The 23,545-nt window shown below is 41.2% G+C and overlaps 1 protein-coding gene across 1 annotated transcript in view; it reads right to left on the bottom strand.

The window, feature by feature from the left end:
* Positions 1–363: 363 nt before the first annotated feature.
* Positions 364–23,545, bottom strand: part of LOC141111703 (CUB and zona pellucida-like domain-containing protein 1) — a 35,031-nt gene continuing 11,849 nt past the window's right edge. Inside the window, exons 4-11 of the mRNA XM_073603850.1 lie at positions 22,567–22,708; positions 21,030–21,188; positions 17,912–17,964; positions 15,656–15,828; positions 13,460–13,851; positions 9,869–9,965; positions 6,017–6,209; positions 364–2,055 (exon numbers count right to left, since the gene is read on the bottom strand). Of these exons, the coding sequence (XP_073459951.1) occupies positions 1,904–2,055; positions 6,017–6,209; positions 9,869–9,965; positions 13,460–13,851; positions 15,656–15,828; positions 17,912–17,964; positions 21,030–21,188; positions 22,567–22,708 (1,361 nt within the window). The 3' untranslated portion in view covers positions 364–1,903. The remainder of the gene's footprint in view (positions 2,056–6,016; positions 6,210–9,868; positions 9,966–13,459; positions 13,852–15,655; positions 15,829–17,911; positions 17,965–21,029; positions 21,189–22,566; positions 22,709–23,545) is intronic.

Raw genomic sequence — 23,545 nt, 5'->3', positions numbered from 1 at the left:
TCTGTTAAATCCCCTGGCCTCTCGTTAGATAAACCCACTAGCTTTGAATTTCTATGCACTCAAGGCCCTTATGAACCCCACTTAATATCTGCTATATACAAAATTCTTCAGGCTGCCACATTGACTGAATCCAGTTACTCTTATATGGGTAAATGGGCTTGTATACTCCAACAAACCATCTCCCTGGCAGACTGGGATAAAATTTGGGAATCTTCTTCTAAGGTATCTTGCTGTGTGGCGCAGAAGGAGACAGCCTACAAAATCATTATATTTTGGTATAGGACTACTGACGTCTTACATGCCCGTAGTCCAAAGGCCTCCCGAATGTGCTGGAGATGTGTCGAGGAGATAGGTTCCCATTATCATATTTTTTGGGAATGTCCCCTCATCAAACCCTTCTGGGCCTATGTCCAGACCCTTTTACAAGACCTTTTGCACGTGACTATACCCTTAAACCCTTTACATTACCTGTTAGGACTACCTCTCCCGGGTATTCCAAAATCAGCACAGAAACTGTGGCCTTTATACTCATACTCTTAGCAGCTGAAAGAGCAATACCATGTTGTTGGCTGTCCACCTCTCCCCCTACTAGCTCTCAGCTTCTATCCAATATAGCTGACATCCGTAGGATGGAACATCTGACTGCATCTATTGATGACTCCCTGTTTAGCAAAATTTGGGGAGCCTGGGACGACTCTGACTACTGTCCAGAAAGGTCCCTTCCAGAATGATATATAGTTATCTCCTATGTTCAGTTATCCCTATAATGCTTTGCTGTTTGATTCCATAGTCTACTGACCCATGGTGTCCCTTGCCCTTTCCTTGTACTTCTTGATTTTTTCTTTTTCTTTTCGATGAACTTAGGTTTGTCAAGCTGGAGGTTAACGCTATATTAATCTGTTCTCTGGTACTATGCCGTACTCGAATCCCCCAGACTTGTCAGACGGCTACCTTTCTGTAATTTAATTGAATGTTTTAGTGTAATTCTTCTAATTTTGTTCTTCTTATTGTATCTGTCATTGATAACGTTTTGATATCCTTGTATAACTGAAAATCATTAATATATATACAATTTAAAAAAAAAAAAAAACAATCAGCTTCCAGGTTTTATTGTCAAAGGTTAATTGAACAAGCCAAAGGTAGAAGCTGATTGGCTACCTTGCACAGATGCAGAAGATTTTGCATTCTTTAGTTTTAGTAAATCAACCCCAGTGCGTCTTTGTGATTGGCATTTGGCTAAATATGTCAGTTCTCAGACAAACAGAATATGAACCAGTTTAAAGAGGAGCTATAGTCTGCTCACATAATTTGTAATAAAATCATCTTTGCCATTCTGAAGCTTCCCTCCAACAACTTTGCATATTATTTTATATATACTGTAATTATGTACTTGTCAAATATGCTGCAGAAATCTCTCTCCACTGAGTCTGGCTGCATCCATTTTAACTGTGGGCAGCTGAAGCTGCTGCCTGTTCACTTCCTGTATTTACACAGACACGCAGAGGCACACCTCCAGCTCTGCAGCTCTGATTGGCCCTCTTATGACTCATCCCCCCTCCCTTCCTGGAAAACTCTCAGAGAGTGAGAGAGAGAGAGCTGTGCATGATGTAATAAGCCTAGGCTAATGACCAGACAAGAAATAGGAAGTGGGCTGTATAAGGTATTTACTAGCAGGAAAAAAATGTTTCACTATCCAAAGTTAAAACAATAAGGGCAGAAGATTTAATAGATGGAAAGTTGAAAAAATGACTGAAGGTCCGTTTTATGTACCTGAGTACTTTAAACACGGGAATAGCAATGTAAGCTCCAGCAATGCCCAAAGAAATGTTGGTTTCTTATTGATCTTAATAATTATGTATAACTCAGTGATGTTTTAGTACAGGGATTTTTGCTTCTACAGGGATCAGAAATCTTGTGTATGAAGTCTCTGATATCTGACAGCCCTGGCTCTCTTCATGTAGATATTTAGCGTTACTGAGATCATCCCCACAGTGGCCATTACTGATAGCGCGATCACCAACGTGTTTCCATTCACCGCAAAGGTTTTCTCTTCATCTGCAAAAAGGATGGACATTTTGAAATTGTAGTGCAGAAGATACAGTCATATTTAACCAAGAAATGAGCCATATGCAGTATCCCACAGGAGGCTATTAAAAACTACCCTTCTTTGTTCTGACTACTGAAATTCAATTGGCTGCTACAGTTTTTTTTGCATATTATTTCTTAAATTGAATAAGTTGGTCATTGGGAGACCAAAACAGCACAATTATTGGTTCAAGAGCAGTACAATATAACATTCCAACCAATCACATATGTGCCTTTAATTTCTGCAGTACATTAGCACAAGACACACTAAAGCTGATAGGTCACTGTGCAATGCAGCACAATTGCAAGATTTAACAAGAAAGTATACAGTATATAAATGCTTAAAATTTTACTCAATCTTGGAGTGACCCTGTCATTAATTAAAAACTATTATAAAGAACCATAATTCAAAAATAAACAAGTACATACTTATCTTTTCTGCTGCTAAAGTACCGTAATGCCGCGTACACACGAGCAGACTTTTCGACCGAGTCCGGCAGACAATTCGGCCGTGTGTGGGCTTCATCGGATCTGCAGTGGACTTTTTCGGTCGAAAATCTGACGGACTTTAGATTTGGAACATATTCCAAATCTTTACGTCGGAACTCCGCCGGACCCAGTTCCTATAGAAAAATCCACTCATCTGCATGCTAGTCCGATGGACGAAAACCGACGCTAGGGCAACTATAGGCTACTGGCTATGAACTTCCTTATTTTAGTCCAGTCGTACGTCATCACGTACGAATCCGTCGGACTTTGGTGTGATCGTGTGTAGGCAAGTCTGTTCATTGGGAAAGTCCGTTGGAAGTCCTTCGAAAGTCCGTCGAAAAGTCAGTCGGACCAGTCCGGTCAAAAAGTCCGCTCGTGTGTACGCGGCATAACAGTCAGAAAAAATATTTGTCTGATATTTGCTGGGAAACCGACACTTCCAGGAGTGTCAAACTCATCTGCAGTGCTTACTGGTTTATCTATCTGACCTCCAATCATTACAGTAGTGGCCTCCAAATTGTGGCCCGAGAACCAGATGCTCTTGGGGCAATATTTCTCCCATTGATACAAGGCACCATTCCTCTAAAATTGGTTGCTCTATTCTCAAGCACACACCCATCATTTCCCAGATCTGGGCAAAGGCACATTTATGTGAAAGTCAACATTAGGGTGGAACCCTGGCTTACAGATCAGCCGTACACTGTGTGCAGCTGTGTAACATACAGAGTTCTTTTGTGAAGAGTTCTATCAGGAACAATTAGGCCATAGACAGTTTGAATCTCCTGCTGAACGTCCCGAGATTCAAACCATTAATAGGCAAGCTGAATGTACCAGGTTGATCAATGGATCTTACATGCGATTATAATTACTGTCTTCTCCTGATGGGGACGCCCCCCCTCCCCCCACAATTACTCTGTAGGAGGGATTCCACTGACATTGTGTTGATGAGGGAATTGAGCGAACGAGATATGGCCTGCTTTACATTAAATAAGAAGTGTCCCTTGTGCTGGTGCCAGCTATCTTTGATGAGATCTGCAGTCCTAAGCCCCTTTCCCCATGCCTCAGCAGCGGTAATCTTCCAGTGCTGTGGGGGTTATTACAGCTGCTGGACCAGTCTTAGACAATTGTCAGGAGTGCTAACTTTGCCTGCCACCTCCTCAATTCATAGAAGCTGTACCTTAACTTTCATTAATGAAAAGCACTCCATTCATAGAGCCCTTGTCATTGGTGGAAACTAAAGCACAGCTTCTATGAATAAAGAAGGGGGGCAGAAAGGGCAAAGAGGGCATAACTGGCACTCTTGATGAGTGACTATGACAGGTCCAGCAGCTGTATTAACCCACACAGCACTGGATGATAACTGCTGTGGGGGTATGGGTGGCAGAGGGCTAAAGATTTCGACAAGACAACCAGTGACCAGAGCAAGGGACACTTTTCGTATAAGTACCATCTCTTGAACTGATTTTTTTTTTTAAAGTGGAACTTTACTGTTCAGTGGCGTCACTAGGGTTGGTGTTACCTGGTGTGATAAAACATGGTGTCACCCCACCCCCCAATATTTTTTTCCCTATAGAACACTGCATATATTGGCAATAGTAGTGTCGTTAACAACAATCAAGCAATTAGCAAATTTGATTTGCTATATTAAGGCTTACCTGTAGGTAAAATGAATATCTCCTAAACACTGATGTTACCGCGCATGCGCTCTGAAGGTCCGGCATACTGTGCTGGACCCTCAGAGCACCGTGCCACAACCGAGGGCTTCCGCACACATGCACGGGGATGACGTCATTGCAGTTCTGCCCATACTTTGCATTATCTGCTGGCTGGGATATTAAGTGAAAAGTCTTTTGCATTTCAAGGATCAACCAGAAGATGGCCTAAGTGACCACCAAATCCAAGTCAGCTGTTAGTATGATGGAACTAAAGCTGCCTGTAGCTGAAAATACAGTTGTTGACTTTAATTACTTAGACTGGCATTTAAATCAACAATAAAAAAGGATTTAGGCTCTGTTTCCACTACTGCAAGTTGTTGTGCGACTTGACACATGTCAAGTTGCATGACAAGTCAAAATCCATGTATTTCAATGGTCCCCGTTCTAATTGGTGTGACTCAAGTCACAGCGACTCCAAGAAAGGTTTTTGTACTACTTTGTATGGCGATCTCTGGATTGGATCTGTTCCTGAGGACAGCAGATAATGGCATCATTGGCTTTGATGATTTGATTTGGATTTTGGAGCTGACCTGCTGACACGGTGTGTTTCTTGCTGGATGGAATCAGATGGCCACAGGAAAGATGGCAAGATGCTGCTTTGACCTTCTGCTTGCTGGACTGATCTGATTAGGGTCACTGTCTGTCTACACCTGGAAGATAGATAGATAGATAGATAGATAGATAGATAGATAGATAGATAGATAGATAGATAGATAGATAGATAGATAGATAGATAGATAGATAGATAGATAGATAGATAGATAGATAGATAGATAGATAGATAGAATAGCTGTGTGCAGCAGCAAAAACCAACCCCCCACTTATCAGACCCGCTTAGGGTGCCGGACACATATACACTCCTCTCCTTTATTACACCAGCTCTGAGCGGCCCAGGTGTAACTGGGTCTGGATGGCGACACCATGGCAACCCCAAATCACACCTCACCTCGGGGCGGTGGCTACGGCGGACACCCCTCATCGCAAGCCGACACCCCCACCTGCCCGTTACCTGACCAGCTCGGGGCCAGGGCGGCTCAGGTAAATGGTACACCCGGGCAGCAGCTGAAGAGTAGAGGACAGTGTGCAGCTGAGATAGTGACAGGCTTAGCAGTGAAGTAGGAGGATGAAGACACAGCAGCACTAGAAGAAAAAAAGGGAGCCAGGGCTTTTGTGACCCTCGGGGTGGTGTCAGCCCTCTAGCGGGGTCACCCAGGTGCGGAATGCACCTCCCCCCCCGTAGCAACGCCACTGATTATGTTTAAGCCTTATGCTGCTAGCATTAGTAAATAGATAGGAAAGTATATTATATTTACTTGTTTTGAACTTTGTTTTACATTTCTTTAGTTACTTCCTGGTGTCTTAACTAGTCAAATGATGTCTTACATACCAGGAGTCTTCAGGAGGGGAGGAGGGGTTTTCTCAGCTAAGCACACTCTCTGGCATGCATGCCTGAGCTAGGGGCAGATAGATTCCAGGAAGTAAATTTTACATGAATCATTTGCCCTTACTCAAGATGGCCATGGCCAGAAATGCTAGGTGGGTGTTTTTTTTTTAAATGCTTTCTCAACAAAATAAAGCATGGAGACCTCGATGGATAGAAAAGTAGATGGGGGAGTTTGCTTTGAATGTTAAAAATGAATGAAATAGTGTTTTTGGTTTGTGGCGCTCAGATACAGTAAACATCCGTTTTCATTTTAGATACACTTAGGCTTTAAGCTTGTCTTTACCTTTGTCAGTGGGAGTCTTTCTTTTCATGCTCACAGGGCCCTGAGAGATAAAGTGCTGCTGAGATTCCGATATTAAAGATCGTCTGTGTCTGTATTTGCTGGAAGCTTCCATTGATTTTGTGATACAGCCCTGGGTACAACGTGTATTTGGAGCTCCCGTCTTACATAAGATAACAATGCAGTTTATGTAAACCTGAAAGCAATTAGAACTTCAGCCAAAATTATCAAGATAAACATTAATAGCCTATTAAAAATGTAAATGAACAAAATCAGCTTTTTCTGCAATATTCACCTTCAGCCTAAAGATTTCCCCATTGCGACTTTAGTTTTTCTGTCAGTCTATGATTGGACAGTAAAAGGAGAAGCAGCTCAGCTCTCCCACTCTGCTTTCTCCTTCTATCAGCATGCTTCTTGTCAGCACGTGAACTGGTTGGCGTCATGAGCTGCTTCTTCCTTTTACACTTCAGCACTGCTGTACAGGGACAGCAAGAAGCTGACAGTAGTAACTAATTCAGGTACTTGCACTGTTTGCGTTAAAAAAACATATTTGATAAATATCTAAATTGAAAAATTTTTTTGTTGTTGTTTTGAGTTGAGTAGAGACTGGTTAAAACAGGAACAGGAATCTACAAAATAGGGCGAAGATGGCTAAAAAATGCAGTTTTTAGCCATCTTCGCCCTATTTTGTAGATTCCTGTCTTCCTGCCTTGTAGAAACTATTCAAAGTGAAAAAAGTGCCCTGTTAGACAGTTGCCACTAGAACAAGTGTCTCTATTGGAAGATTTTCTTTTTTTTCCTATTGTGATGGCAGTGCAAAATGTTCTTTTTTTTTGCTTACAGTCCCAGTGATAGTGGTCACCAGGACAAAGCGAAAGAGCAATCCTCATGTGAGGGGAGAGAGAAAGCTATAAAAAAATATCGACAGGGGTTCTTTCACCTCTGTGCCCAAGCCCTGGTGAGCGGGGCGAAACACGTCGGGGGGGGGGCTGGAGCGGCATGCTAATATACTGGATTAGTAAGCGGTGCCTTTTCTTCTCTTTGATAATGCTCCTATACCTCTTCACTGCAACCAGCAGGGAGATTTCTGTCTCAGCTTACAGTGGCACTGCAAGTTTCATTTGGATCACTCTAACCCTTCTCCACGTCATTGGAAACAGAAAACAAATTGGCTTTAGATACACTATAAAGTGGAATTTCAGGTTTAATATGACTTTAAATGGATTGTTTGGCCAAGATGTCCCAAATTAACTATTTTTATTACATATCTATGTGATCACTGTGTGAGCTGTAAAATACTATAGTACAGCCATGGCCAAAAGTTTTGAGAATGACACAAATATAAATTTTCACAAAGCCTGCGTCTTCAGTGTTTTTAGATCTTTTTGTCATATGTTACTATGGTATACTGAAGTATAATTACAAGCATTTCATAAGTGTCAAAGGCTTTTATTGACAATTACATTAAGTTTATGCAAAGAGTCCATATTTGCAGTGTTGACCTTTCTTTTTCAAGACCTCTGCATTTCGCCCTGACATGCTGTCAATCAACTCATGCTGGAAAAGGCATTGTTCATCACCAAACTGTTCTTGGATGGTTGGGAGAAGTTGCTCTTGGAGGATGTTTTTGTACCATTCTTTATTCATGGCTGTGTTCTTAGGCAAAATTTGGAGTGAGCCCACTCACTTGGCTGAGAAGCAACCCCACACATCAATGGTCTCAGGATGCTTTAGTGTTGGCATGACACAGGACTGATGGTAGCGCTCACCTTTAATTCTCTGGACAAGGTTTTTTCCAGATTGCCCCAAACAATCGGAAAGGGGATTCATCAGAGAAAATGACTTTACCCCAGTCCTCAGCAGTCCAATCCCTGTACTTTTTGCAGAATATCAGTCTGTCCCTGATGTTTTTCCTGGAGAGAAGTGGCTTCTTTGCTGCCCTTCTTGACACCAGGCCATCCTCCAAAAGTCTTTGCCTAACTGTGTGTGCAGATGTGCTTACACCAGCCTGCTGTCATTACTGAGAAGGCTCTGCATTGGTGGTGCCCCGATCCCACAGCTGAATCAACTGTAGGAGATGGTCCTGGCACTTGTTAGACTTTCTTGGGCGCCCTGAAGCCTTCTTCACAAATGCAGTGGAAATGTTTTTTATGGGATTAATTTCATTTTCATGGCAAAGAGAAACTTTGCAATTAATTGCAATTCATCTGATCAATCTTCATAACATACTGGAGTATATGCAAATTGCCATCATAAAAACTGAGGCAGCAGACTTTGTGAAAATTAATGTTTGTGTCATTCTCAAAACTTTTGGCCATGGCTGTAGCATTAGCCACGGCAACTTCCCATCTGCTGCTGGAACTAATTAGAGTTGGGCTGAATACTTCTCCACTATTCATGATGAACCTTGCATTTTTATCAGTGAATACAAGGCTCCCAGATAGCAAGTAATTGTGCTGCAAGTTTGAAAATTACTTGCTAAGCTATTGCTGGACTCGCCAGGCTTCCCACATTTGTTGCACAATTGCAGCAAGTCCGCATCGCATGACTCCAGATCAACTTTCTTTGCAAACATTCTGAAAGTCTGCTGGAAGTTCTGGTACAGTTATGTTGTGCAACAGTCATCCCACCACAGGGGTCACTGTGTCAGAACTTTCTTGCTCTAGCCTTGCAGAGCTCTTGCTGTAGACTCACCACTGCAACTTTACTCTTCCTAGAGACTTGCCATGCAAATTTGCTACAAATTGGAAACGTGTCAACTAGAACTTGTGCTTCAAGTGCTCTGCAAGTGTACAACTTACCAGTGAAAATGTGCAGCAAGTTAACAGACTTACAATTCAACACTGCCACAAATCTGTGGCAAGTTACCCTTGCTATCTGGGCTTCCTCTGACTGGCCGAGATGAAGAGGCAGGCATTGAACATCATTATTTCCATCTTTGACAATCAGAGGAAGCCTTATATTCACTGATAAAAATACAAGGGTTCTCCTTGTCACCCGGTGGTGGTGGAGAAGCATTCAGCCCGACTCTAGTTCCAGCAGCAGATGGAAAGTTGCCTGTATTGCTGCCAGAACACATTGCCATATACTGTATAGTTTCATAGTTGGTAAGGTTGAATAAAAACACTAGTCTATCTAGTTCAACCTGCGTAGGTGTAGGTTGCTAATGCTACAACAGTTCATTATTGCAAACAGTGGGTGCATCATTCCGTAAAAAAAAATAGTTTGTTAGGGCCAGCTTGGCCCCAACAAACTATTTAAAGTCATGTTAAAGCTGGAATTTTAATTTATGTACATTCATTTGTGTCTTTCATATCTGCCTAGAGTTCAGCTTTAGCTAAGTAGCCATAGACAAGAAGGCCTTTTCCCAGGCTTTCAATTTTGTTAGGGTCAGCTGGCATTGAGGTTGTGAATGTGTGTGTGACATCAGAATATGACATCAGAATATACTCCTGGGCTAAAGAGAAGTCTTTAGCTCAGTTGTATTTTTTTTTCTGCCAATATACAACTGTCTTATTGAGTGGCCTCACAGACCCCTGCTGACAGTTCTCTGTTCTTTTTCAGGCCTCTCAGGCAATCAAGGATGGAGGCCCTTTCCCACCTAAAGTCTTCCTGAACCTCCGAATTCCAGGTCCCAAATGAGGACTTACCAATCCTGAGAGAACTGTAAATTGATTTTCTCCTCTGCAACTGGCCCACCCCGGAACCCCTCACCCTACATGGGTGAGAACCCCTGAGATTCAAATTGTCCCACTTAAATGGACCACAACCCAAATAACGTGGAAACATACCTGCTTTCCAGGACCCATGCCTGGTGTTATATAACAATGGTTAGTATATATACAGTGTGCTTACCTCTGGATAATCTCCAATGAATGCAAAGGCCTCCATTGCAAACCTGTAATTTTTATTTGATCCGGGATAAACCACCACTGTGTTATCCTTTATACACCTGCAACAGCAATAATAATGGAACTGAATTGTTGATGTTAATATTAACCAGTTGTGGACATTGGGTGTGCTAAGCACACCCAAAAAAAACTTAATTGAAGTATTCAGGCCATGTGTGATACACCCTGTCCTTCTGCCTTGCTGCTACTCCCCCTTGTATTAGCTAGTCAAAATGACAATAAGGAGTTGCTGTGAAAATGCAACACCTGCTGTCAAAAACTGGAAATTCTGACATAATGTATAGTACAGAGGCAAGACAGAGATACAAAGTACCATGGTTACTTTATGTATCTTCTCTGTTTCATCCATCTCCAGATCAAAGGGTTGAGCTTTGAGCTGCATGTGATGTGTTCCTTTTTAACCCTCCGTTTACCCAAATCAACTCTACTTAAAGTGGAAGTCCATGATAAAACTAAAAATCCCTGCAATATAGCTACTAACATTCTAACACTAAACTCTCTAGCCCTGAAAAGAAAAACTTGCTATACATATCTTTTCTACAGGTGATCCGACCCGATGTCCAGCGGTGGAAGCTCTGCAGAGAAGACGTCCGACAACGGCTGTGAAATGAATGGGAAGTGACGTCACCCATAAAGTTACTATGGGGCTTCCGTTGACGGACGTTTCCTCTGCACCCGCCCACACAGCAAAACCGCAGCTGACAGCTCGGCGTGAGATCAGAGCTTCCACCGCTGAAGATCGGGTCAGATCGCCTGTAGAAAATGTATGTATAGCGAGTTTTTCTTTTCAGGGCTAGAGAGGTTAGTGTTAGAATCTTGGTAGCTATAGATGCAGGGATTTTAATTTTATCATGGACTTCCACGTTTACTACTTTCCATTCTCCACTAAGTAATTATTTTCCTGCTGATTTTTTGGTATTTCCATTTTTCTATCCTTTAACATTTACATTTATTTTCATTTTTATTCATTTTCTTTGTTATTTTTTTTCTACTGTCACATTAAAAATAAAATGCAAAAGTTAAAAAATGATAATTGCAATGCTTTGTACCAGAATCCTAATTTAGTTATTTTTAATTGGACAAATTATAGAATTAAATGTATACTTTTTATTTACTCTATAACGTTTTTAAATACTGACCAAAATAGAAAAATCTGGGGGTTTTTTTTGTTTGTTTTTTTGTTTATGATGTGCAAAGTTGATTTTTCAATGTAGTCAGGACAAAAGCTGTTGCTTTTTTTTTTTTTTTGATTATAAAAGTATGAAAAACTATTTCCCATGAGGGCACCCTAAAAACGGATCAGATATTTTACACTGAAGACCTCCTATTGTATCCCAATTACCCCCTTTCCCTTTCCTATTGAAAATCGATTTGGACAGGAATGCACAGTTGTAAGATGCTACGCCTTACTATTATATTCTCTTGTAATAAGTCAAAGTGCTATTTCTGGGGTCCAGCCAAGTGGAAAATGCATGAATATTTTGTCTATTCTTAATATCTCAAAATATCTTTGCTGTTGTTGTTTCTTATTAAAATGTCACAAATATAATCCTGTCATTAATAAACCTCAAAAAACAAAAAAAAAAACTAACAAAAAAAAAAAACACAGAGATATACTTGTGCTTGGTGTGGCATGAGACTGCAGCACTTCAAAATATCTGAATACAGGACATTAAAAATCCTATACAAAAGACGCCTATTTAGGGTAAACGCATCGGTCGGAGCAGTTTTGTGACGTCATCTTGCATGCCAGCTGGTCCCGCAGTGGTGCTTGCTTATTGATATTGCTTGGTTGTTTCTACTGTCATGTGAGTGTATCTTCCTTTGAAATAAATTAAGTTGTAAGCATACTGCACCATGAGGCCCCTCCATTGTGTTATCTGAATACTGTTTGTGTGTCAGGGCTGGCTCAGCCCTTCCTTCTCTGAGCCTGCCGCTCAGATGCCGGCTAATTGCCAGCTCTCATCTCTCTCCACAGTTAACCAGCTGTTGTGGATCTGCTTGTCAGTCCCACCTACTTAAAGATCTACAGCTCACTTCATTCCTGCCTTCGCCTTGGTCACATCACAAGAAACCATCTCCTGCGTTCCTGTTTAAAGACTGGCTTTGCTGACATCCCTTCTGGCTCCTTATCCTGCTTGCTGTTCCCCTACTTGGATCCCTGACTTCTGGCCTGGCTGATTACCCGATCTGGTTACTGAACTTTGGCTTGGCTGACTACCCGATCCGGTTACTCTACTCTGGCTATGCTTTGACTGCGCTTACTCTATTTACCTTTTTATTTTTATTAATAAACAAGTGTGATTTTACTGTACTTCTGTCTCGGTCTGGTTCATGGTTTCTGACACTGTGGAGTACTGTGATGGTTAAAGAGTGAGATAAAGTGCCCATGAGCAATATCTATTGGTGTCATTAACTAGGAGCTGGCTGCCTGGACCCCAGTGTTATGCAAACGTACAAACTGTCCTCTGTGTTGAGATCCAAATTTCCGGTAAGAAGTTGTGCATGGAGGAGCAGCATCTGAACATTGGAAGCACTTTATATGGGTTTCAATGTCACTAAAACACCTTAATTCACTTTGTGGACTTTAGATTGATTTTGTGGACTTTTTATATACATTTATTATTCATTTCCTATTAGAACTTTTGGGTGGTTTCTTGTATTGTATGCACATGAGTTTGATTTTTAATGTAAATATTATTTATTAATGCACTTGTTATTGGATGACTTTATGATTTGATAAATTATATGTGCACTTATTATTTTGTAAAAAATGAATAAACCTCAGTTGTGTTGTCGAACTGTATGGATGGTTTCATGTTTATACTGGTGCTTTTTTTCTAAAGAAATATAAAAAGAAAATACGAAAAAAATGCATATGAATATTTTATTGCCTTCTGTCATATTTCTCTATCTTCTTAGCACCTTTGGTAAATAAAACCTGTTGCTTACATAGGTCAGTAGTTCAAGTTGAAATTTATATATATAAGTTTATGAGGCAGTGGAGTCACGCTTCCTTTATTGGAAACTCAGTTTGAGCTTTTGTTTAGACAGAGCAAGGATAACAGATGTTAACCAGAAAAGAACCCATTTTAACCTAGAAGCGCATGCATGCCACACATGTATTCCAAATACTTTTTTGCTCTCTATAGCAATTCTGTCCCCTGCAAGTTATCACCTACGACAGGATTTCAAGTGTCTGGACAACAAATTTGAAGCAAGCACTGTAGCCAGTGGCCAACGTTCAAGTGTTGTTTGTTGCCAGGGTGGATATGTAACAATGAAATCTGTGTCTGTGAGAGTATTCCTTTGATAGATTGTGCCAAATGTGTGTAGCTTCCCTCTGACAACAAGCAACAACTGGACTCTTCTTCCTTTTTTTTTTTTTTTTGGCTCACTGGATTCCTCCAAAGCCTGTACAGAGATAGCAGAACACGAGACATACTGTAGCAGACACTATTTTACAATGCTAATTAGTTCAGTGTGATGACAAATAATACAATCTGTAATTTAAGTCAAAAGTGATAGAACATACCCGTTTTCGATAATGTTATAGAAGATGGGATCGGATGGATTGTCATGTGGCGTGGCCTTACAGGACTCCACAAATAAATTGATATTGGGCACCGATGAAGAAACCTGAATCTCCATATACAGTAGCTCCTTCAGTATGACCTCCAGAGGAGACTGTGTGTTCACCTCCGCAAATCGACTGTCTGTGAAGAACTGGATCTTGTAGGTGAAATTACCAAAGCCGGCCTCAGTAAATATGAAATCTGACCTATGGGCACGGAATGAAGCCGATATTCTGTTCTTTTTAGGAAAGGAGCAGTTAAAGGGGATAGAAATCCCATTTTGTCTTGTGATCACAGCAGACATGTCGTGGTTGGTGGCTGTGTTTTTGAACACTATATTTTCCTCCGTTTCCTATAAAATATAAAAGCAAAATAGGCAATGAGGAGGTGAGTAGCAAAATAGGCAATGACAAATGCTGAAATAGATATACAGGTATACACAACCCTGCAAATGACTGGCACTTTCTTTCCATCTTTAATAAATATTATGTATTTAAATAAATGTAATCATTTTCTAGGGTTTTTGTATGGAAAGTGGTATCTCAAAGAAAAAAAAAATGTTCGTCCATACTAAAGGAGTCATTTCTTTGTTTCTGCCAACATCAAGTCATCATTTTATCTAGCACAGCCTTTCTCAACCTCTTTTACCCCAGAGGGACCCTTAAAATAAAGTTTAGGTCTTAGGGAACCCCTACTAAAATTATTTTGTGGAAAAATGCCCCTTACATTGGTGGTCAGTGGAAAGAAAGCCTATATTACAATGGTTGTCAGAATGACACCCTTACAAAAAGCTAATGCCTCATGCACACTGGGCATTTAGCCTCTGTGCATGAGATTCTAGTGTTTAGGTGTGAGCAGAAGGCACAGGCACATCATCCAGCCCCACCGCTGGCAACCTTGCTGTTACAAACAATTAGGGCAGAATGTGCTCAGGACCGAATGCGCTGAATGCAAGAAGTCTGCATACTGTCCTAACCACTTAATGCACTGTCAGCCGAAGCAGATTTGGGCCTTTCATAGAGTTTTACAGGCTGCCAGCAACAGGGCTGTATCGTTCGCCTGCGTCTTCCGCCTGTATGAAAATTCTGGAATCTTTGGAAAGCTAAAGTTAAGTGTGCATGAGGCCTGAAAAAAAAATAAAAATAATAATAATTAGGGTATATATATATACCCTTTGCAGCTATAACAGCTTCAACTCTTCTGGGAAGGCTGTCCACACAGTTTAGGAGTGTGTCTATAGGAATGTTTGACCATTCTTCCAGAAGCGCATTTGTGAGGTCAGGCACTGATGTTGGACAAGAAGGCCTAGCTCGCAGTCTCCGTTCTAATTCATCCCAAAGGTGTTCTATCGGGTTGAGGTCAGCACTCTATGCAGGCCAGTCAAATTCCTCCACCCCAAACTCACCCATCCATGTCTTTATGGACCTTGCTTTGTGCACTGGTGCGCAGTCATGTTAGAACAGGAAGGGGCCGTCCCCAAACTGTTCCCACAAAGTTGGGAGCATGAAATTATCCAAAATGTCTTGGTATGCTGATGCCTTAAGAGCTCCTTTCACTGGAACTAAGGGGCCAAGCCCAACCCTTGAAAACAACCCCACACCATAATCCCCCCTCCACTAAATGATTTGGACCAGTGGGGACAATTGGGACAAACGAATGAGCATTGACCATTCGTAGTCTCTCTCTAACGGATGCCAGTGTGTGGGTGACAATGCAGGAGAACATCTAGGGTCCTTGTTCAACACAGGAGCTTAACTGGTGTCCTTATTATCCCCTTATAACAGAAAGTGCCTGAACAAGGACTTGCATGGCAGGATTTCCTGTTATTGTAATGAAATCTGCAGTTTAATAAGATTGAAAATTACTTTTGAAATGACATTAACACATAAACTTTTATATGACATTTTAGTGAAGGAGTTTCCATATACTTTAAGGTGCCTACTAGACACCATTTATCTTATCTTTTATGGGTACCATTTTGAAAGAATGCATAATGGAAGACCCGCTTCAGCTACAGGAAACAATAAACAGTCCACCGGGCTCATGCATCTAAATAGGTGAGGAGCTAAAATTTTTAAAAAATTGCCTTCAGCTCCAAGTACAGATGATGCCTAGAAAGTCCTATCCTACTAAGCAGAATGACTCCTTTACATTACCTCAGTCACTGTCCCACAGGAGTTGTATCCAACACTGGCTATAAGGTGGGTGCTGTTGGAGCTAACCAGACATTTGGGATCATTCAGGCGTAACTGGATCTTATTAAGTTCATCATTTGCTGACGTAGCAATGGTCAAAGTCATGGTGTTATCATGGCATATCAAGGAGGTGTCTGTAGGGTGGGAAATAGTAAAGTGTTACATAAAGCTTCAGGCTCATTCAGGTTAAGCTTTCTGCACTATTTTCCAAAGGGTTTTCAATGAGAGCAACACAAGATTGTATCATCTCACAATTAAATATGTAGTACTAATACCTGTGAAAAAAATATATATAGTGCCACGTTAGTTTGTTCGTTTGTTCGTTTGTTCTTAGTTTGTTGGTTTGTCCTTTTTTTCTCTTATTTTTGTTCAGGAAACTTTTTCTCATATATAACTAATAATTAATTAATAAATATTAATAAATTGTATTATATTATAGTCTTGCAAGGTGTGCGGGTGTTAAAATTAAACTATTATGCTGCATTCACACTTGAGCTAAGCATCTTTTAATATTTGCACAGGCACTTTTGAGGGTGTCTGTGACTTTTTAAAATTTATTTCGAGCTAATGGAAGCTAGTTAATAGGCAAAAAATTAGCAATTCTGTTTTTTTTTTGGGTGCTCCCATTGAAGTCTATAGGGGCCAAAAACGCTTCAAACTTGAAGAAAATAAAACTTGTACTTTTTTGAGCTACAGTTTCAACCCTCAAGTAACACACAAAGGTGTGAATAGGGCCTTATATATTCTCTACTCAAAACTTCTTTTCTTTTTTTTTTTTTTTTTTAAGAATAAAGTTTTATTGAGTCAGTGGCACAAAAGACAATAAATGGTACAAGCACGTCTTACAGAACCAAGTCAATATATGAACAAGTTGCATACTTGTGTAACTTTAGACAATAAATATTGCCAAATGTCACAGCAAGGTAAAATAGGAACTGCAGTCCAACAGTGAGCAATTGCAGGTACAAATATCCAACTGAACAATGGCATAGGTGGTAGTAAAATCGGCATAGCCAGGGGGGAACAGGTAAGGTTCAGGCTGGGCTCCAGGGTAGTGGAGTTAGGGATATGTTTCCCTGTGAGAAAGGGTCTACTAGAATCTAGGATAAGCACAATATGGTGCCACCATTTTAGCAAATTGGTGGAGAGGGGAAGAGAGGAAGGAAAAAGGAAAGGTCCTGTCTGATGGGAGGAGGTGATTGACGCAGGTTAGTAAAGAAATGTGAGGGCGCCTACTATCTGAGAAAGGGTAATAGTTCAGGTGACGTGGAAAATTCCATTCACGCATACCATAGGTCCCAGAATTTCTTGTAGTTTTCCATCGCAACAGCCATTAACTCTTCAATCCTCATCAAGTGGTTCAATACTATGACCCATTCCCTAACTGAGGGGACAGTGGCTGACTTCCAGTGTCTGGGAATTTAAGCCCGACCAGAAAAGGCCTTGCTTGATTTTTTTTGATAAACTCCAGGATGATGGCTAAAAAGGCCTCCTCTGTCGTTTCAACACATTTCTTACCTGTGATTAGGTGACTTAACCTAAAAATGGTCTTCCAGAATGGTTAAATTCGTGGACAGTGCAACCACAGATGGGAATGTGTACCACCTGGCTCTCCACATCTCCAGCATTGGTCGAGATGGAGGGCTTTATCTTGTGAATGATCGATAGAGATCTGTACAACCTAGTAAATAATTTATTGATTTAACACAATTAGCATCATGTGGCCAGGAAAAGGAGAGATACGGTATCTGCAGACCATAGTTTCCCAAACTTGTAGACAAGACAACTCAAAAACTTTTTATTTAGTTTTGAATAGAATGTGGAAGGAATGAAACACTTATCGGGTTTTATTATGGTCCAAGGCTCTGTTAGAAAGATTTCCCTTTTTTTATTGGCCCGGGACAACCTTTTCTCAAGAAAGTGCAAAAATATATATTTTTTAAGAGCAAGGCTGATAGGTTCCATGAGACAAGAGCCAGTTATGTGAGAGACACTAACATCTCAAAGACAATGTCATGACAGAGAGACTAAAACTGAAAGATTCCACCATGATAGAGAGACAACCACAATGTCATCTTCTTCACAACCCACCAAAAGCAGGAGACTTTCTATGAGGCAGTTGAATCTATAAATAGTGTCCGAGGTACAATGTATATTATAAGAACTGAAAAGTGCAAGTTAATGTTCTAGCTGCAAAAATATAATAAAGGATTTTACCTAATTTTGAGGGTCCTATCACTACCACGACACATCGTAGTTCTGACTGGTACCTGTAGGAGAAAAAGATGATGACAAAAAGTTGGTAATTTGCCAGCGGTACCACGTGTCACCAGTGCAAGGACAGCTTCTATGTTTTATTGTCAAAGCTTAATTAAACAAGTTAGAAGCTGATTGGTTACTACGCACAGCTGTACTAGATTCTGTGTGCATCAGTTTTAGTAAATCTCGCCCAATACATCTTTTCAAAATGAGGGGAAATCCACTCTAAGTTATGCGGTATATACAGTGGGTTTCCTCATTGCAAGATTTAATTATATCTCCCGTTCTAGTAACAATTGGTCCTATCTCTTCTAAGAAAAAAATTTGGGCTATAGATACACTTTAAAGTTGAACTCAAGTCAGTGCACCTGCACAGCAAAAGGTAAAGGCTAAATTCACCTTTTTACCTTGCAGGCAGTGGATCATGGGTGCAATGGCAAATGCATGTTGGATTCTGGATGCCTATCAATGTAGTGATGCGGCTGTGGCTGTAATTGCAGGATCCCCCCCCCCCCCATTTTAAAAAAAATTATGATCCACTCCTGTTGAGGCCATTTTGGTTAAGTCCATTAAAGCCTTTTATATTACATCTTGCCATTTGGGGAGGATTTTTTTGCCATGTGTCCTGTTACTTTTTGATTGAGACCTTTTAAGGTGATTCCCTGGGTCATTCTGTAGGTAGTTTATTGCATCCCTTGTGATATATTGAACGCTGTCATGTGACTGCCCCAGGTAAAGGCATTCATCCTACATCATGTTATGCTGAGTAATTATATGCATCCTATCACTATTACTTCCCCTGAAGAAGGCTTACAACTGTTGAGTTGAAACACGTTGGGATTTTTAGTAAACTTTAAAGCGGAGTTCCACCCAAAAGTGGAACTTCCGCTTTAAGCACTCTTCTCCCCCACATTTGGCATGTCATTTTTTTTCTTGGGGGGGGGTGGGTACTTAGTTTTGACAGGTACTTCCTGTCCCACTTCCTTCTTCTGTCGCCTCGACGCCTAGGCGACTCCTCCTCTCCCCCTCCCTCTCTGCAATCTCTCTGCAATCTTCTGGGACATGTCAAAGGTCGCAGAAGATTGCCTGGCCATTAAGAGAGTGCAGCGCGACTCGAGCTTGCGCAGTGCGCACCTGGCTGTGAAGCCGCTAGCTGTCACAGCTGGGTGCCTACACTTGCAATGACGGCGCCCTAGAAAGGAGGGGGAGAGGAGCGAGCCATCGGGCAGCCGCATTGCTGGACCGTGGGACAGGTGAGTGTCTGTTTATTAAAAGTCAGCAGCTACACTTTTTGTAGTGGACCTCCACTTAAGTACTGAAGATGTCCTGTACTATACAGTATATATGGTGGTTTTGAATCTTTATACATTTTCTTTTGTTGTCTTTTAATATGTTGCAAACTATTGTCTCTTTTAAGAAATTGTATTAATAAATATTTCAAATGTTAATTGAGTTATTTGTATTCTTGGTACCAATTAAACATTCCAGGCCACTAATTCACCTTCTTGAAGGTCTTGATTTGTCAGAATGACAGGAATGACTAAGAACTATGAAATGTGAGGAGTCTGAGGACCAACCCAAATAACCCTCTTAAATACCTGTTAAAAAATATAACCTACTCAAAGTATATCCAGAATTTAATGCTAGCTATACAATGCTTGAATTTCAAGCTGTGGCTGGCCCTGGCATCACCATGCTCAACAAACTTTAATTACAAAAGGAAGATGTCGGGTAAAAAATTGCTGGCCAAAAAGCTACTACATCCAATAAAATGTAGTCATTGTTCAAGGATTCAGACAGCTGCAGCTGCCTGAATACCATAGCTGGTAATGTTTAACATGGTTGAGGGAATTGAGTGATTTCTCCTGTTTGGCCTGTAAAGCCGAATGAGAGAAATCTGTTTATGGTTAGCTTAACCGCTTCAGCCCCGGAAGATTTGGCTGCTGAATGACCGGGCCATTATTTTGTGATTCGGCACTGCATCGCTTTAACTGACACGGTCGTGCGACGCTGCACCCAAACAAAATTGACGTCCTTTTTTTCCCACAAATGGAGCTTTTGTTTGGTGGTATTTGATCGCCTCTGCGGTTTTTATTTTTTGCCCTATAAACAAAAAAAGAGCGACAATTTAAAAAAAAACACAATATTTTGTACATTTTGCTATAATAAATATCCCCATTTTTTTTAAAAAAAAGCAAATTTTTTCTCAGTTTAGGCCGATATGTATTCTTCTACATATTTTTGGTAAAAAAATCGCAATAAGCATATATTGATTAGTTTGACCAAAAGTTATAGCGTCTACAAAATAGGGGATAGGATTTATAGCATTTTTATTATTTTTTTTGCTAGTAATGGTGGCGATCTGCGATTTTTATTGGGACTGCGACATTATGGCGGACACATTGGACACGTCTGACACATTTTTGGGACCATTGGCATTTATACAGCGATCAGTGCTATAAAAATGCACTGATTACTGTAAAAATGTCACTGGCAGGGAAGGGGTTAAAACTAGGGGGCGATCAAGGGGTCAACTATGTTCTCTGCTACGTGTTTCTAACTGAAGGGGGAGGGGACTGACTAGAGGAAGTGACGGATTCTGGTTCCTAGCTAATAGGAACACATAATCTGTCACTCCACTCGGAAAAGAACAGGGATCTGTGTGTTTGCACATACACACACTTCCGTGTTCTGTCTATCGTGCTCGCGATCGCTCATGGCAGGCGGTCATCGCGACCGTCACTAACAGGTCCCACCCCTGGCCGGGGAGAAGATGCAAAGGCCATGTGGAGGAGGGTAGGCGGAGCCTCTGCCGGAGGAATAACATGTAGCCAGTCACCGCCCCACCCCCCACCCCCTCGGCCAAGTACGGAACTTTTGACAGAACACCGGCCCTCAGGGACAATATAAGTGCAGGAGGCGGCTGTGGAAGCCGGAACTCGGGAGGACGGGTGGGGCTTCTTTTTTTCGTGCGGGGGGGGGCTTTTTAACATTAGTTGTTGAGTGAGTTCATCTTCAAGAAGAAAAAAATCATCATAAAACAATTTGAATTTAGACTCAGCAGTATCATACTGACCCATTTGAAGTTTCTGCCACAAAGCAAACAGCCACGTGTTCTCCTACATTATCTTCCTTTGGTGTCCATTCCACGACCATACGCCTTGTATTAGATTTTGATGAGGATGTAAACGTCTTGGTCATGCCAGGAAGCCCACTGACTTTAAAGTCTGAAATTCTATAAAGCAGAAAAATACAATGTTTTACCACTCTCCAAGGTATTATAAAATGTGTCTAAAATAAAAAAATTAAAAGTTCTTATACTAGTTCAGCTTAATATTACATTTTAAAACAAACTTTTCAATATGCATTCAATGGCTGGGGTCTGAGAGGTGACCAAGCTGTACTGCTTTACTCCAGTAGAGAGAAGCAAGGTCACTGAAATGCCAGTGCTTTCTTTCAAGCTGACCATGCATGAAAATTTAAGGTCTGCTTATGCTGTTGATACTTTCCTAAACAGTGAAAGTAATAAAATGCTTGAATTAAAATGTTTTTTTTTTCTGATTTTCATCCTGTTTAGGTAATGGTGATGGCACTAGGCCTTCACGCAGAATGCTGGAGCATCTCCTTTCAAGATGTGGGATCCTGAGCTTTCTCTGGATTAGAGATGGGCTTGGGTATCCTCCCAACTAATTTCTAGCTGAACCTCAGCTATTTTCGAATCCAATGAGCTGTGGGTCGGGTTATTACCCACCCCGCAGCAAACAAACCGCAACAAAGGGGCGGAATCCTAGTGATGTCATTGACTAAATATGATGTGTCCATACAAGGGCACTGAGGTCACCAGCATTCACCTCTTTGTTTATGTGTTATGTGGGGTGAGGAATGACCTGGCCTACAACTCATTGGATTAGAAGATATTCAGACAGAGATGGGTTTGGAGGTCATCTGTTCTCAGGGACCTGCGGTGAGGTTCAGCAATGTCAACAGTGCCTACATAAATATTTTTCTTTACATGTCCTATTTTTTTTATAGCTTTCACAAAGCTTTTGTATGTGGGGGAGAAGGATTTTTCATACAAGGTCCATTTTAAAGGCTAGTTTTTAATCCATGTTTTGCTTCAAAACATGGCTTCGGAAACGCTTTGTTAAAGCTCTCTGAATGCCAGTCAAAGCTCCTGTCCCTAAAATGGTTAGCTTACAGTCCTGTTTACACCTTGTTTTTGCTTGGTGCTTTGGTGGGGCTTCGATGAGGCTTTGGTGGGGCTTCGTGGGGCTTTGTGGGGCTTTCATGAGGCTTCCGTAGGGCTTCAAGCGAGCTTTGCCATAAACTTTCTATGGAGACTTTGAAGACGCTTTGAAGCACCACTAAAGCTACATGGGGTATAATTTTCGAACCGAAGCCGAAGCAAAGCAAAAGCAAGGTGTAAACAGGACTGTAAGCTAACCATTTTATTTAGTGACAGGAGCTTCGACTAGCGTTCAGAGAGCTTTAACAAAGCCTGTCCAAGTGTAAACTAGCCGTTTATATGTGTTGAAGCCAAAACAAGTGTAATTGAGCCCTAAATGTCAAATTAATTTATGACAAGTCCTGGATACATACGTTGTGTGATTTACCTTTCATATGCTGCTTGCGCAGTAAGGTGAAGTTGGAATTTTTTTCCAGAGTTGACCAGCAACTTTGTTCCATGACTGGGAGTTGGAGAAAGAAATCTTGGTCTGTATTCCCCAAATGAACAGGTTGGAGCCGGACTGGTGGCTGTACAATTCAAAAAATTGTAACTGTTATTTATGAAAGAAAGAGTTGATATTCTGAACTAATGATTCGCATAGATTTATTTATAGTGACAATTTACTCAGCACTTTACATATTGTACATTCACATCAGTCCCTGCCCTCAAGGAGCTTACAATCTAAGATACATATTTGACAGGAGACAATTAAAGGAGAGGTCCAGTCTGAGCTTGTTTGGCTGGGCTTCTCCTATGGGTCACAGGAGTGCAATTTGTTTTGCAATTGGCCTGAAGTCCGCTCTCTGCTGATGACACACAGATCAGTCCAGGCATCACATCATCCCGACAATAAAGTCTGGATCTGCCAGATGCCTGGACTGATGCCCGTCTCAGCCTCTCAGCGAGCTGCTGGGAGCCTGAGACGGCCGCTCCCCGCCCCTCCACAGCTCCACAGCTCAGCGCTCCAATGAGCGTGGAGGAACAGAGAGGAGAGATGCTGACTGACAGGCAGCAGCTCTCTGCTCGGGAAGAGCTGAGAGAACCGAGCCATCGGTGATGTTCGATCTTCCGGTTCTCCGTGCAGAGGCGGAGGGGGACAGTCCGATGCTGCATCCACCTAGATAAGTATAAATCTGAAAAAAAAAACAAGATTCCCATACTTCTCTTTTACCCTACCAGCATGTCTTTGGAGTGTGTGAGGAAACTAAGGTTGCCACCTTTTCTTCAAGTCAAACCAGAACACTTTAATGGCGCACAGGATTTTTTTTTTTTTTGTAGTATAAACTATGCATATATTTTGCTATTAAATAACATTTCTAATCATATGAAGTTAATAACAAGAGTCCCCCTTTACATCAGAGTCC

This window comes from Aquarana catesbeiana, linkage group LG11 (genome assembly GCF_042186555.1).
Source record: "Aquarana catesbeiana isolate 2022-GZ linkage group LG11, ASM4218655v1, whole genome shotgun sequence".
Lineage (NCBI taxonomy): Eukaryota > Metazoa > Chordata > Amphibia > Anura > Ranidae > Aquarana > Aquarana catesbeiana.
The sequence above is the reverse complement of the archived record's forward strand: the minus strand, read 5'-3'. Positions and strand labels throughout refer to the sequence as shown.